A 17082-nucleotide genomic window follows, 5' to 3' on the forward strand; every position below is an offset into this window, starting at 1 on the left:
TGTAGCTTTCGAGAAAAGAAGCAGTTAATTAGTTGTGCTAATAAGCGTGGTTTGTTTACGTGAAGAGACACAAACGACTACACGTTACATAACATCCTTAATTACCCTAATGATATAAATAGGTGCTGCGTGCCTCAGATTGAGTACAACACACCACACATAGATACACATACACTCTTAGATGCTTTATAGAGTATAATCAGTTTAACAAATCATGAAGATTATATTTGCATTTGTGTTAGCCTTATGTTTACAAGTTATTAGTGCAGGTATGTTGTACAGCACGTTACTAAAGCTGCCGCAATAAACGTGTAGGTTATTATTGAACATTATAGAGATTTCTTCTTCTTCTTTTTTAGATGTTTGCCGTTATTCCGAAGTCAGTTTGGTACTTGATGTATCTGGAAGTATTACTCCGCAACAATGGCTCCAAGTTAAAGAATTTGCTCAACTGCTAGTGAGCAGAATCACTGTTAGTCAAGAAGGTAATCATATTGGGGTAGTAACCTTTGCAGAAACGGCCAAAAAAGAAATTCATTGCGACGAACATACCTCCGAAGTATCTCTGAATTCGGCAATATCATCTCTTCAACAGTTTGGTCAATTTACTAACATCCAGGATGGGTTGGAGAAAGGTAAAGAAGTTTTAACCAATCGCGGTTGTGGAGTGAGAACACCCCCTCCATCAAGTAGAGTGATCATTTTGATGACAGACGGTGAAGCAAATCGTGGCGACGGACCGCAACAATTGATAAACACAGCGCAAAGCATTCGAAATGAAGGTATCGATATATACGCTGTTGGCATCAGGGGGGCAAATATTGCCCAACTTACCCAAATTACTGGAAGTGCAGATACTGTCATTGAGGCAACCAATTTCGACGGACTTCTCTCAAGTGACTTGATAAAAAAATTAACCGCTGCTGTTTGTACTAATCCTGCAACTGAATCGACCACACCTTACACGACAAGTACGACCGCAGAATCTACTACTACAACTACAGAATCAACTAAAACACCTTTAGAAACAACAACGACAACAGAATCAACGACTACTCCAACTTACACCACGCCATCTGATTCAACAACAACAATGACAGATAGTACGACCACCACAGATGAAACAACAACGACACGGAAACCGAACAGTATGTATTTAATAACTTTATATTGAAGAATTTGCGTTCAACTTATATTTCTGAACCATTTTCACTGTTATTGTTACCCTCTAAACCTCAATACTTTTTAGATTTGTGTTCATGTGATATTGAAAAAGAAATGTATCCATGCATCAAATGGACGAAATATGAAATCATTCGGAAATTCAATGGTAGGTATTACTGCTTACTGTTTTAACTAATTCAGTGTAAACAGATTCCAAATTTTAAATTTTTTGTTGTGATTTGTAGGAACTTGTTATACGGATAAACTGAAGAGTGCAATTGAATACATTAAGAAAAGGAGAATGGATTTGATGGGAAAAATTGCAGTATTTAATAACTGCAAAGCTGATTTAAAAAGCAGACTCACTGATGTTTCTTATTATCCTTACACGGACGTTTTCACAAACTATGATCAATGTACCGTCAATATCAAGTGCAAATTGGAACAATGGAAGAAACAACTGGGTACGAAGTGGTCATTATTAGAAAAGGAATTAAAATTGGAAGAAGAAGGTTGGGGCGGACTGTCAGTTTGTAAGTAATTTTCCTTGAGCACAATCTACTTTTTCAATTAATGCAAAAAAGCTAATTAATCGGAAGTATTCTTGATTGTCCTTTGTGGTCAATGATCTTTTGATTGATTTCTCCTCGTTACCGTTGCCTGAGAATTTGATTGCTAGTTTAAAGATGTATTTAAGCTTATAGAATTTATTTGCTCTAATTATTTATATTACTTTTTAGCAAACCCATGGAATTTTCTTCATGATTTGATGATGAAAAAATGGTAGTATCTGTGGCATGCTGTTTGCCATCAAACTCTGCTCTGAACTGCTTTGAAGCTTGTAATATACTGGAAGAAGTTTAACTTATTTGTTCTGCGGAAGTTTTTTATGTTTTTTGGACATAATTTTCTTTTGAAATATATATATAAAAATTGTTAAAATATTGATTTTTGTGTCTCTTTTTTTAAACAATGCCAAATTTAAGCAATTGTCCATAAAACAGCCCAATGTTATACAATATACATGGGGTGAATAAATAGTCAGAAATTAAACAATTTTCTTTAGACGAATAATTGATTAAATATATATAAATCAATTTTCATTGGTCCAAAATAAACCTTAAGTTGTTTGTCCGAGGTAAAGCCTTTACAATTTTAACTTACAATGAAAGTAAACTTTTAGTACAAGTTTACATAAAATAGACAGACACTCATTCCAAATGCTTTAAAAATAAATAATTCGACTCGTTTACCTACCCAGCTAATAATGACTAAATAATTTCTGGGGTGAATTGATAGAAATGAATTGTTTATGTTAGAGAAAAAGTGCATTTTTATAACTTTTGTTGCTGTGTCAGCAACTTCCAAGTGAGACATAAAGAGATTATTACTCATAGTACTATTTCTAGTTATCATTAAAAATGAAAACGACAATTTTGTTTTTCCTTTGCACTTTCCACTGTCGGATATCCAGAAAGAAACTCAAAGAATAATTAACATAATTATGGCACTGTTGTATATCTAAAGGATAATTAACCTTCGATTACGGCAGGATGTTTAGGGAACGACATGAAGCTGTTGTTGTTGAAAAGGAAGAATGTGATTGTAGAAAAAAACAACAAAAAAAAACAAGGGGGGCTCTTGATTGACGATTAGTAACAAATTGTTGATACATGATATTCTAAACATTTCTATTAAATTTGTGTAATCAGACCCGTTTGAACACAATGCCCTTATTTAATTCTGACTTGCATAACATGTATGCACAGTTGTTATGATGTAGAAAAATACATTGAAAATTCTTCTCAATATGAATAATTGAATGGGAGTTCTAATAAAGGATTAAGTGAAAAAATGCTCTTGCTTACCTCCCCTACAATCAAGGTTATCAAGTGTGTCCGTTTCTATGTGGAGGAACAATGTGTCAAGCCCTTACCTCGACTTAATGCTTCTCCCTTCATTTTTGTCAGTACCTAACAAAAATGAAGAAAAAGAGGTAAAACTTTTCAATGGAAAACTTTGATACATAGTAATTTCGCAGGAGCCACAAAAGACATTCAATATAAATGATTAATCTATAATTTTTTTGTTTTCTCGCTCGTATCAATCATATTGACGGAATCGGAAAAAAATGCCACGAGTGACTAAGTTGATTATTTATATGTTTCAACACGCTGTATCAAAGAATATACCTTCCTCCTTCCTGTATGAACGAATTTCCTTTGGAATTAAAATGTATGATTCTAGTACTTCGACAAAGATTTTATCTTAATCAGAGCTCATTCTGTTTTGATAAAGATCTCACGTTTTATTTTAGTTAATTTGTTTTGTAACAATGTATCACATTCAAATTTGTGATACCCAATCATTTAAAATTATCAATCAATGATTGACAGGAAGGTACACAGAGGACGTATATGTTACGAATACGTTGATTCTCTTTGTCACAATTCTAAAAAAAAATTGAAATAAATAAATCAAAAAAGACTCATGACTTTTTTTCTGATACAAGTATTCCTGAAGCACCTACCAAATTTTTTTCTGGCGTAAAAACAACGATCACTCTGAATCTTAAACGTTCAATAGCCGTTGTGTAATATCACTTTTAATTTTGCAAAAAACTATATTGGACAGTGTTATTTTTTAATACTTTCGTTTAAACAGATTAAGTCTTTTAGACAGTCCTATCTAGAAAAATGACAAGGAGACGCTAGCAAATAGTTAGCTCAGCATATCCTTAAACTTTTACTAAGTTTTCTAGCCATGCTTAAAAATTATCTCATCTGTACTGATGCCCATATAGACAGCAATAGAGCAGATATATGCTTTTATATGCAGTTTATATAGATTTGATTTTTAAACTCACAAATCTCCCAACAATGATTTCTCAACTTTAATATTTTCTATAGAAAGAACCAGTCATTGGCCTACAGGAATGGGTTCACCTTTTGTTACGATATCGACTGGCATGACGACGATGATTATTATTACAGAAAAGTAACTTGCGCTTGAAAATTTCTCCTGCATAGAAATATCATGTTATTGTGTAATTAGCTATCTCGAATTTAGTAGGACTTATTACAACTGTATTCTGAAACTGATTTAATGAAATGCCTTTGATTAATTCTTCGCTAAAGTTGGAAAACAAGTTTTATGTAGATAGATATTCTTGCTCCACTTCTCATTTTCGTTCCCCTTCTCATTTCCGTTTAATTTGAACATCATTGCCTAATGATGTTCATAATGTGTACGAAACGCTTAAAAAATGAAGATTCCGGCTTCCGGCGTTTAAGCGTGCGCATTAAAAAATATTTCTGGCTGCACCCCTAAACTTCCAGGAGCCGAAGTTGAGAAGTTTTCCACTTTCTTGCTGGGAAAGTGAGTGCTGCCCTTGATATCAAATGAGACTCCTTCATATTTCCTGTGTTTGATAAATTTCGATAACTAATAATTAAACAGAATTACTTGCACTAAAAAATTGTAAAGAAAATGACAGGAAACCAGCAGTTAGACGCGTGCACATTGTTTATGCAAAACAAACAACAACAGCAGCTTCTGTAGCAACGAAAACAACAAGTACAGCATGGGGTAGGTAGTGCAACAGATCATAGTAAATATGATGGATGGTAGAATGAATGAATAAATACGTTCAAGAGTCCTTGGAAATTGTTCATACATTAAAAGAACAGGCAAGACAGCATGAACAAAAACAACAACACCACCAGCAAAATTCACTTGTAGTTTCTGATGCTTCTAGCATTGGGACATATGTCGTTCCTTCAAAAATATTGAAGCATAGGAAAATTATTTCATCTGAATTTAAAAAATTTGGTAAGTACAGTTATCCAGTTATCCAGTTATCCAGAATAAAATACTAAAGAGATACACAGATGTATTTCCAACTCAAAAAGTTGTATTTATATATTTAATTTTCAGAAGAAGCGAAACAAAAGGATTAAAAAAAAGATTTGCAGACTCCTAGTGGTGCAGCTGCAAGTAAAGTACCAACTTGCCGATGCTTTGTACAGACAGTGTCGGCAATGAGCCAACAGAAACAAATGTACCCAACCAACCGAATTTGTTGACACGACTTTTTTTTTAATCAGCATCTTCTGCTGGAAAGCGAAAACGTATTAACATGAAACGTTCAGACCAAATAGACCTCATGCTTATCAATGCCCTAGGCAAAGAAGGTGATACGCGTACCAGTGCTAATAATGATGACAAAAGGTCGACATGCTGTTTCTAAAAAGTACGGCACCAGTATTTAAAAAAATACCACCAAAGAAAAACAGCTTTTCAAAGTGGAATGTTACACCTGTAATCTAATTGTGTATTATTACAACATACACGTGTTTTATAAGAAAATTATTGACTGATTGTAATCGCAAAAAATAAAGCGTGATGATGTTAACACTTTTATAAGTGTATATATTTGCAGTAAAACAGAACCTTCTACTGAGTTTAAATCGTCCTTGAAGTTTTTTCTTTTACAAGGCAACTGCGGTTGGTACTGCTAATCTTATCTTTCAATGCATTACTAATAGACTTTTTTTAAGGCAATTCACATTCCTTGCAATACGATCTGACATAAGGAAGTTATGAAGAACTATGTTGGCTTGAGTTACCAATATAGCTATGTGTCATCATTTTTCGCAATTGCTCTTAAAAAATACATGAAATATTGCAGTTCTGAAATAATTCCAAAGATAGCCTGGAAATGCATCATCCCTGATAAATACGTATGGAAGCATTAACTGCCCAACCTTTCTGCAACTGCTATTTAGTGGGTTACCATTATTTGTAATCGCTATGCCAAAGTGTAAATATTCTTCTGACCCAAAACGAGGTCTTTTCGAGTTTCCCGTGCACTGGAATAACCATCCAGTAGAACAATTCTATGATATTTCATTAATTGGCACTTCAAAAGTCTTTGTTCCTGTTGACATTCAAATCCTCATCTTGATTGGTGCAGCTTCTCTTTTCTGAAGCTCGGCTACCATGGAGTTACCATGCGTACATGGACATTTGGGAGGTAAAAAATAGGGTTATGCCTTCGTTATGAACAAGAGGACAAATAAATACACGGTGAAAATGCATTGCATCAATTGGACTTCGTGTAGTTGGTTATAAATGTATTCTTTTTTATTAAATCATACTAATAATGTGTTGGTTTCGGGTGAGAGAATAGTAGTAGAAGGGGATGAAGTTTTCAATTTTCCACGGTTAAACCCTTATAAAAATTACATACAGTTTTTTACTTGTGAGGTCACAGATTTTATCATACCTCAAATGAGTAAAACGGGTCACGTGACTACTATCATACCTCAAATGAGAAAAAAGATCACGTGACCCCCACATCCATCAAATCTGCTGACATCATCAAAAATCTACGCATGTGCAAAACCTTCAACGAGCGATAGCCTTCGGTCTGACAAAATCCCACGGTATTTTGAGTAGTGGGGGAATTCCCTACTCAAACCACGACTGCTGCTAGTTGGGGTTGGAATGTACTTATAATAAAAAGAAATGAGTTGGTTCAAGAATGCAATCAGCAAACTATACAGCACTGTATCAGCGCCAGTAGCAGCAACTCGCGACGCTCTTGCAGATCGATTGCAGAGTGTGCGGGATGCTGTTACTCTTTATTACAACAAGGCAAAGGAACAAATTTAGAGAGGGACAACACTGCACGACGAACTCAAACAGGAAGCACAGGAGGACTACTACGACACGGAGGACATCCAAAACGAATATCAGGGAATCGAAGACATTCAGCATATTTTTGACGAAAATGACACAGAACTCTTAGAAGACAGAAATCGCGTCAAGACATGGGGGTTCAACAAGAATCTGAACCAACCACTGACAGATACGATCATGCTAAAAATCACGCCTCATATAGACATGCCTGTTAAAGTTGTGTATAGTTTCAGCTGTGATATTTACCGAGGTGGAGGTGACGTGTCTTCCTATCACAAAACTAAGAGCTCCAAGTCGCTATCAAGCATTGCAGAGATCGAAGCTTTCATAGAAGAATGTGAAATGAAGCCTCTGGATCTGGAGAATGCTGAGTTTTGGGGTAAGGCATATGTACCACCGGAGAAAACCATCGAGACTCCTGGAGCATGTGAAGGGAAGCTTGTGTTTAACCACGTGCAAATTAAGTTCATCTCTACGAGAGAGCCTCTGTTGGGATGCGGCCCTCTTCCGGATTGGCTGCGAAAAAAGAGGTGCATCTACGCTATGGATGGAAAAACGGAAAGAACCGACAATTTGTGCATGTGGCGATGCCTAGCCGTTCACTACCGGGGAGAGAGAAAGCAGCGTGAAAAGCATATCACGTAAGAAGCTCTTGCACTAACACGCGAGAACTACGAGAATCCTAAATTAAAGCGTGAAGATGTGCGCCCTACAAAGCTTGTAGATTTCGAGGATATAGCGAAGCACTTCAAGATCAACATCAGAGTCTTTGAGCCCAAGACAAACTCTGAAAAGCCACCATGGCGGCTCGTCTATGGACAGAATCAGTACAAAAAAGGTTTAGGCACAATCAATCTTGGTATGCTGGATGGGCACTGTTTCTACATCAAAAAGATGAATGTTTTAACACAACACTGGGAATGCGAGGTATGCGGCCAGCTCTTCACACAAGCCTGCCACCTCACACGTATGCCGAGCAAGTCAGAGAAGATTTTTTACGACGAGAACTTTAGCTACGCGGCGTGTCAATGGATAGAGGCGACGTCGGAGCAGACGGGGAGGCACATACATCACGCGCTCTGTGGGCACGGAGGAGAGCGTGTAATACACGATAGGGTAGGAAAGGAGTGGAGAGTAGACGGTTATGACCCTATTTCGAAGAAATCTACGAATACAACGGCTGCAAGTGGCACAGATGTCTCTGTCAACAAAAGATATCTAATGTAGACAAGAATCGGTACGCTGCACCTACGGATAAGGAACAGGTGATAAAAGGTCTAGATTATGACCTTGTCACAGCCTGGGAATGTGAAAATCCACCCAAAATCAACGTGGCAAAGAAAGACTTTCGACCATATCCTCACTACATTGTTTTTGATTTCGAGGCGCTTTTTCTGCTCCTTGAATCAGCGGCAAACAGCAGACCTGGTGTACAGCTCGGAGCATATCCCGGTAAGTGTTGCCATTCACGATAGTCTGAGGAGCTGGAAAAAAGACAAGCCCTCATCGTCGAAGAAGTCGAGAGAATGTACCTGAAGCATGACGACTTTGACATGCTTCCAAAGAGGGCTCAAGAAGCTTGGAACGAGTGGGTAAACCAAGTGGCCGTGATCGGCTTCAACAGTGGCAAGTATGACCTGAACATGATCAAGCGGTACTTTGTGGAGAAAATTGCCAAAGACGATAGTGAAAAGATCAATGTGGCAAAGAAAGACAACGACTACATGTTCCTCGCAACCTCGAGGTTCAAATTTCTCGATATCAAGAATTTTCTTGTACTTGGGATGAGCTATAACAGTTGGTGCAAGTCTTTGGAATGTAAGCTTGAAAAGCTCGTGTTTCCATATGAATGGTTGTCAAACTACGACAAGTTGAGCCATGTCGGCCCCGTGGAGCATGAGGACTTCCATAGTAGTCTTAGTGGAAAAAACATGCTATCTCCTGAAGATTATGAAACATTCCGCGGAGAGTTTTACAAGCAAGGCTGCGTTACTATGATGGACTGGTTGCGCGAGTACAATCTAGCCGACGTGGAACAGTCATTGAAGCCGTGGACAAGACAAGGCTGCAGTATTACGGCAATAAAATAGACATTATGAAGGATGCCGTAAGCATTCCAGGCTTGTCGTTGCGCTACGTCTTGAACAAGTCTCTACGGCTGAACCCCAAGTTAGAGCTCCACGCTCCAGGAGAGCCTTGTAAGCATAAGTGTAAAGAAGACTGCTTCAACAGCAACGCGGAACATAGTTCAAAGAAGTGCAAGGATTGCAAAGAAGTTCAGACATCATGCACAGAGTGCATGAAGAATGAGGCCTACGAGCTCTTGAAGACGGGGATGGTCGGTGGCCCAGCGATTGTATTCTGCAGATACCACGAGAGGGACGTGACGGGTATCACATCTCACATCTACAAAGAGCCAAACAAATGCAAGAACATCCTAGGATACGACGCGAACATGCTCTACCCGAGTACCCTGCTGGAAGACTTTCCGTGTGGGAAGTAAAAGCTGATCAAGGTGTCTACACCGACATCGGCGCACAATCTCAAGATACTGACGCGAGGTGTTCAAAATGGATCGCTCTTCGCCTTTGGGCAAGTCGACATCGAGGTAACTCCGGAACTGTATGACAAATTCAGCGAGATGGCTCCAATATTTGTGGTCAAGGAGATACCCGACGATCAAATCCCCGAGAACATGCAAGAGTACTTGACAACTACGGGGCGCAGGCGTGTTCCAGGTAACCGTAAGCTACTAAGGTTGATGAAAGCTGAAAAGATCTTGTTGCATACGCCCATACTGAAATGGTACGTTGACCATGGGTTGAAAGTAACTGCTTTTCACCAGTTCATCAAATACACTCGAGGTAAGCTATTTGCATGGCTTCCGAAAGAGATTGCAGATACACGACGACAAACGGATAAAGACCCTGACAAGCGCATTGCGGGAGATACAGCCAAGTTAAAGGGGAACTCGTTTTACGGCAAGATGATCGAAGATCTGTCGAGGCACGCGAATACTACTTTTACCAGAGATGAAAGGAAGATCGATACAGCGTACCTCGAAGACCTTGAAGAGATAGGAGATGCGTACGAGATAAGAGAAGGTAAGCACAAGGTCGGTATCGATAGAGATTACCAATGTGGTATAGCCGTCTATCGGCTGGCGAAGTTGCGCATGCTCGAATTCTACTACGACTTCCCGGATAAGTACGTAGACCGTTGAGACTTTAAGTATTGCTACATGGATACGGACTCGGCGTATTTTGCCATCTCTGAAGAAGAGTTGCGAGATGTCGTTCGCCCTGAACTGCTGAACGAGTACGACAAAGACGTGAAAAACTTGCTTGTCACCGATAAGTACTCGAGTCGAAGGGAAGAGTTATTCATATCAGTATTCATAGGGTCTCGGATGATTGCCCTGACAGCCAAGTGCTATTTCGTCGAAGGAAAAAAGGGTACCAAATGTTCGTGCAAAGGAAGTAAAAGAAGCAGAATGCGGTGACTTGGTCTAGGTACATGAGAATGTTAAAGAGGAGTTTAGACAATGCGAAAAACGTAGGTTTCCGGGTGCACAACCAGGGAAAGGCCACGTACAAACAAAACAAGCTGGGACTGTCAGCGTTCTACGATAAGTGGAAGGTACTCGAGGATGGTATACATACGGTGCCTTTGAAATTGTAAGTCGCGTCCAATAAATGGAAGTATTACTAATCGTTGTAATCGCTGTATTTCTGCCGTACGTTTCGATCGTGCTCTGCTTTTGTCGTTATAGAAAGGTTCTAATAAAGATGTCTGCAATCTCAGATATATTTGATGAAGTAGACACACCAGTAGAAGCCTTCGAGTATCGCGAAAAACCTATCGACAAACGTCAAGCTTTGAAAGATGCTATACGGAAAGGCAAGGGGCATCTCTTGCCGAAAAAATGTACAGAAGGTTTTGTTGACACGGCGCCAGACGAGGCAGTCGAGAAAGCGTATAAGGAATTTGTTCAACGTGAGATCCACAAGAAAGGGGAAAAGACCGCAAAGGCACTGTCTTCACACGCTATTAGCATGTACGCCAAGGCCGTGGGGAGTGTAATACAACTCGATAGTGCTGAAGCTCTAAGGCAAGATATCGAGGAAGACCCAATCATCAAGGACTCCATGGCCGATTTGGGGATCCTCGTGTACTCAACCTTTGGAAAATTTTTAGCGCCAATGTTAGTCTATGCACACACGATTAATCATACTCAGCTCTCCGTGAAAAAGGAACTCGACGATCAAGAAGAAAAGAGTTAAAAGAAAAGAGTGACGAGTCTACTAATCCAATTCTAACCAAGAAGAACGAAGGCTGTGTTGTTGCTGGTAAGAAACTTGCTGAATGGAACCGCAAGAACAAGCTTAGGAACTTAAAAAGTTCTTCACCAAGTGGCCAGGTTCCCACACAAGTCAAACGACGTATATCTCTATAGCGCTGGAGGTCTTGTTGTACTTGCTTGCATGGCAGGAGTCTATATTTTCGCTAGGAAGCAGAATCAGGGTGAAAAAGAGCGGCCTGTTGAAATTGGAGATCGCCCTGCGACTCAGCAATCCTGCGCTAGCGACGGCTTACGCAAAACTGTTCAACCTCAAATTGACATTTTTAAAATGCGTTAAGCTCGAATATATAATAAATGAGTAAAGAATATCAGAAAGAAGTCGTTGATTCTTCATAGGAATCCGTCAGATTAGTATCATATACTATTGTTTTGGCACTGGGTGAAAAAAGACGCTGGGAGTTTCTAGACCAGGAGCCAAGATGGACCTGGAGACGGTTTAAAGCTTGCTGGCTATATGACGGGAGCGATATTATTAGACGACTATGCGATAAAACAAGGCTGGTATAAAGGTTCCTTAATGGCTCTGAAATAAATAACTGTCCAGTGAAAAAGTCGTGTTTGCCTAAGAACAAACACGGCTTTGAATAAAATGCTAGACATCGTAAAAGATCCACACACGGCAATCTTTACTGGGCCGACAAGCTGCGGGAAAACGCAGCGTGTCTTGGACTTGCTTGAGAACGAGTACAAGCGACACTACTACAACATAGTTATTCTACGACCTACCATACAGTGATAGCACATACCTTGAAATATCTTTGCTATGGAAAGATGACTATGTCTTTCTGATAGACCCAAAGGATCAGCTCTTCGAATGGATAGGAAAATTGTCGTTGTTGCTGTTTGGGGAACTATCAAGACTCAACTCAAAAAGTCCAAGCATGCTTGCTTGTACGTAAGGCTGGAGCACCCTAGAAGATATAAAATTCTCGATTGATCAGGCACTCACAGCCTTGTTTTAAGCGTGCTGATCTCGGGAGATTCTTAGGGATTGGAAAAATTGCAGAATCGTATCGAGATATCACTATCATTTCGCGTCATGAGATAGGGTTGGTTTCAAACCAACCCCTATCAGGTATGCAAGGAGGCGGGAAAAATCCGCATGACGTCTTCGTCACATTCGACGGTGCATTAGAGATTGTGCACCGCTCCAGGAAACTCAAAGCCGTTGAGCTTATAAAGTAGCTAGCTCGAAAAGGCGACGCTATTACTGGTCTCGGGGGGGTGTGCTCAGATCTGAGTACGCCCCGAGACCAGTTTTACTAACGGAACCAGGCATTTATTGCTTCCTACTGAGATGTGTTTTGTATAAATTTCGCCCATGCAAAAGGATTTTCGGATTTGAAAAATTACAAGTAAAAGATGTCTCTTGTAATGGTTGATTATTTCGAAGGAAAACAATTCCGATCATTCTTTGTCGAGGGTAAAGGTCAATGTATCGTAGCCTCCAATGTTTGGGGAGCCGCAGGATATAAGCGGGAAGCGGGAGTAGTAAAAGCCCTTCAGCGATATGTTCCCAGGAAGTATAAAATGCGGATAGGCGACGCTATTACTGATCTCCAAGGGGTGGACAGATCTGTCCATCTACATGCAGACACGATTTTACTGACGGAACCAGGCCTTTATTGCTTCCTCCTGAGGTGTGGTCAACTTGACGCAGGTTCATTCTTGGAGTGGGTTGTAGAGGAGGTGCTACCCAGAGAAATGCGAAAGCTTGCTGCAACCATCGAAGAAAAAGATACGGCCCTGACGCTCCTCGAAAATGATCTCGAAAACAGGGATAGACAACTTATGGTGCTGGAGGACGATCTTGAGGAAAAAGATCGACAACTTGGTGAACTAAGGTGGAGACATGTCCCACACCGACATCAATATGATAACGTGCTATGCGTGGTTGACAAAAACGATCCTCACGAGCGTGGAAAAAAAGGGAGACACAGGCACTTAATGAACCGATGCCAGCGTAGGCAACTGAGTACGAGAATAAATACGTTACAAGTGATGTACCTCAATGTGATCGCAAGGAAACCAGAATAAAACGATCCAAATGCTGTTCATGCCTGGTGCCGATTTAGGGACGATACTCTTGGTATTGAGAACTTTTACCGCAACCATTTCACATTACCTGACAATGATACGCGGGAGATGTTCGAGGGGCTGTTTGACATCGATATGTCGTAAGCAGGTGATGCGACAGCTTACGTGATTTTTGTGAGTCACAAGAGTCACAAAATTTGTTGATATTCGCCACATGTTTCAAGGCGTCGAAACCACGCTTTGAGCTTCATGGTCAGAACCCAGCATGGCATGCCGGGGTAAAGGAAGGTCGAAATTGAGCAGTGTATTTGCTAGAACGACATAAATCAACTTCCAACTGAGCGGTTCCTCCGCAGCGGGGGAACCAGTGAAATGGCCTTCAGACTCGAGAAATTTACCACTCTTTGACATGCTCTGGAGGTACTTCAACATCTTCTGGAATCAGCATCAATTCCTCTGCTACGAAACTACGCTCAGGCTCACCTTCAAGATAATACAACAGACGGCTACCCGCTACAATGTGGTCCAACCTATATTTTTTCTTGCTCCACCAGGCGTCCATTGCACGTCTTCTCGCATCCCCATGCTTTTCTCCTGGCTGCAGGAGGAATGAATACAATCCATCATCAAGTAAAGGCTTTTCCTTGGGATATTCCTAGCTTTTTGCGAGTGGAAAATTCGTCTAGCTTGATCGCCTTCAAAGGTTTTATACCGATCATGGCAGTCTTGGTGTTGTTGAGACTTTTGACGATAGTGTAATGGTTTTTCACCCAGATGCTACTAGTCTCGTCAGAGACTAACTCTTGTGCATCCTGAGGTTTGAAGAGCCTCTCCGCAAGCATCTTGTTATATGACTCGACAAAGGCAGTGAAAGTATGGTGGTACTTGGTGGTTGCCCGCTTAATCTCGACCCCTTTGCTTTCTAACAGCTTCGTCACGTCTGACTTGAACTGTGACCCGTTGTCGCACTGAAAAATCTTCGGATAGCGGAGAGGTCCCGCTTTATAAATGTCCTTGATCATATCAGCAGCATCGCTGGCCTTTTTCGTACGCAAAGGCCTCGCTACCTTGTATCTCGAAACCAAATCGATGCTGGTGAGAATGTATTTGTACACGTTGCCGTAGACTTTGTCATGAGGTATGTAGAGCAAGTCAAACTGATGCATTTCATTAGGTTTTGTAATGGTAAAATGGGGATAGTTGATGTTTTTAGGTCCTCGAATATGTCAGAACCATAGGAGTCGCCGAAACAGCCAGTGAGTGACCTTCCTTTTGGATAGTCCAGCTTCTAAAGATAGCAATTTAACGGCCTTCCGACCAGTCAAGAGATACTCTGGATTGTAGTAAATTTTGCTTAGTTTTTCGGCTCCTTCTCTGTAGGGATATGTGTTACTCCTTTTGACATCTTTAATATATGCCAAAAAAAAACGTTCTAGCGCTGTCTGACTTTACATTACTTATACGCTGCAAACCCAAAAAGGGCTAAGGATCCAACAATGAACGTTAGTTCACCGTCTTGTTGTTGCTTGGAAGGCGTGTAAAAATCGGATAATTTTGAAGCTTTTTCGATCGTTGCGATATAGTACTCTCTCATCCCTTCATCGAGCTCCTTCAAACTCTCTCCAGCTCGCCTTTTCAACTATCGTTGATGATTATACCAACCGATCTTTGCCTGCCGATCCCTCACCCACTGTTGCTGTGCTGCTTGAAGTTGTTCAATTGCTTTATCGTGCTGTTTCTGTTCTTCTTCACGATGCCCTGACAGCTTACTGAACAGTAAATTCGATCCAGAGAATGCTAATGCATTAATCGCAGCACCTGCTACGAGAACACCGATAGTTGCCATTTATTTCAGTATTCCAGTGAGTGAAATCTACCATCTAAGATGTTCAGCTGAGCATCCTGAAGGAGGAACACGTAGCAGCGTTTATCGCCGGTTTCGTCTGCCTTCTTTGTTATGTGGAGAGTGATGCCATTGTTCAAACGTTGCAGGGGCCTTCCGGAACCGTGGAGACTATGATCAGGAAAGGCCCTAAAAATGATAAATAGGGCGTATTTTTCCGTGAAGAACTGCCCAATCGTCACCTTAGAATAGTGGCTACCGAACAAGTTTACGATCTGCTTGAGGTGGTCTTTCGGGAGCATCACGTGCGAGAAGAGTTCATTAGACTCACCGTCAACGGTGATGGATATCTTCTCGATCTTTGGATTGTAAAAGAATTGTTAGCGCCCGAGTAAGCCTTCACTTTTCCAGGGTCTACGAACAGCAGCAAGACACCTTTTAGACTTTTGGCAGGGGTGTCGATTTGCAAATTGTAGCTGGTATCAGCCTTTTTCATGGTGACAACCTTACTTCGAAGAATTTTTTCGTATGGCAAAGCGAGACGGCTGTACCGCGACATCATAGCGCTCGCGAGACCCTCGTGGTTTTAGTGCGATATTAGTGATCTTGTACGCGGCATCCGGTGCTTTAGCTGCGGTATTTCCAACAGCTGCTGTGCCTCCATCTTTGAAAACGTCACCAAACGATGCAAATGTAGGACAAACTGCAGCCTGACGTATAGCCCTGCCTGGTAGAACGGCAAGTCTCTCGTCAGTTCTAACATTTTTCCTAGAGGAATAAAAAAGGTGTTGCCATAGGCTGCCACGATTGCCTTTTCTTCATCTATGCCTACATGATCAGTCGCTTTTACCTGTAGGGCGCGGATTGTACCATCGTTGGGATTGATCCCCTCTACGATCAGGTTGTTTTCACGTTCAAGTTTTGGCAGCCAGAGATCCCGGTAGACTGCGAGTACATTGTAGTGGCTGATATTCTGCACCTCGTTGCCATTCAAGGTTATGCGAAGATTTTGCATCAAGGATTTACCTATATTGCTGACGATGGTGCGTTTCGTGTTTGTCCCCGTAAGTTCCAGATCGAAAAGCAGTTTGATACTCCCTGGAAAAATGACATGTTGGGGATGTCGACATAGAGGCCCTCATTTTGATTGATTGTCGACGGCACGTGGCTTACTTTTACACGCTGCTTCTTTCCTTTTATTGCCAGCATCGTTTTAATCTCCGCGTAGGGATCGAGCTTAGTTCCGAACATATTACTCATGCTTTATTATTAGCCAATTTTCGTTTCAAATAAATACCGATTAATCCAATAAACGAAGGAGACGACTTTACACCAGAGGAAAACATTCCAGACGAGGATGGGTCTTTCAGTAGGCCTGAGAACTTTTCCATCCAGCCTGATGTCAGCCCACGCTAACGCCAGAAGAGCAGGGTCAATCGCCTAGCAGCAACGCAAGAGCACGAGATACTACGACAAGGCAGAGCGAAGACCTACTAAAATTAAAGGTCGACGATCTTTACGAACACCTTGGTGAGGAGCTGGGGCACCCAATCTTGAGATATGACAACGAGTTTGAGGCACGAGGAAACCAGCTTCTTTTCGATGGCCTAGAGATCACGAAAAGGAATGGTGAATTACGGAGCGTTGCCGAGATACAGAGGAGGCTAGGTAGAAATGGCTTGCGAGCCATTTACAGAGTATACAACACCAAACAAAGGTGGAGCAATGGCTCAAAAACGTCTGAACGAGATTGTTCATGTCGAGGAGAAGGCCGATGATATTGAAATGATGACATTGCTAGGGAACGTCCTTGATGAAACGGAGAGCCTTATGGCAGAAACGTCATCCACCGGTAAAGCCTTCATAGAACGTGATGATCTTCTACGACAGCGAGATCGCCAAAGCAGAAGCCAAGGTAAAAAGGCTTGAGGCGAAGAAAGCTGCACCTGGACTATCTGAGGAACAGCAAACT

General features: G+C 41.0%; 3 protein-coding genes across 3 annotated transcripts in view; 1 reads left to right on the forward strand and 2 right to left on the reverse strand.

Annotated features, from left to right (window-relative positions):
- Window positions 1-17082, reverse strand: part of LOC130621522 (uncharacterized) — a 91989-nt gene that overhangs the window by 60139 nt on the left and 14768 nt on the right. The gene's annotated exons all lie outside the window — the stretch shown is intronic.
- Window positions 215-1191, forward strand: LOC130621209 (collagen alpha-6(VI) chain-like). The gene is made up of 2 exons (XM_057436524.1): window positions 215-237; window positions 316-1191. The coding sequence occupies exons 1-2, from the start codon at window positions 215-217 to the stop codon at window positions 1172-1174; spliced, it is 882 nt and encodes a 293-aa protein (XP_057292507.1). The 3' UTR covers window positions 1175-1191.
- LOC130621210 (uncharacterized) lies at window positions 13894-14433 on the reverse strand. Its single transcript, XM_057436525.1, has one exon. It carries the CDS (start codon window positions 14431-14433, stop codon window positions 13894-13896), a length of 540 nt encoding a protein of 179 aa, XP_057292508.1.

This window comes from Hydractinia symbiolongicarpus, chromosome 12, assembly GCF_029227915.1.
Source record: "Hydractinia symbiolongicarpus strain clone_291-10 chromosome 12, HSymV2.1, whole genome shotgun sequence".
In the NCBI taxonomy this organism is placed as follows: Eukaryota; Metazoa; Cnidaria; class Hydrozoa; order Anthoathecata; family Hydractiniidae; genus Hydractinia; species Hydractinia symbiolongicarpus.

What these genes read in the sequence shown, in the direction of transcription:
- LOC130621209 (XM_057436524.1), top strand. Translation starts at nt 215, where the DNA reads ATGAAGATTATATTTGCATTTGT. An exon ending in AAGATTATATTTGCATTTGT is followed by an intron (nt 238 to 315) that starts GTTAGCCTTATG and finishes ATAAACGTGTAG; the next exon opens with GTTATTATTGAACATTATAG.
- LOC130621210 (XM_057436525.1), bottom strand. Translation starts at nt 14,433, where the DNA reads ATGCATCAGTTTGACTTGCTCTACATACCTCATGACAAAGTCTACGGC.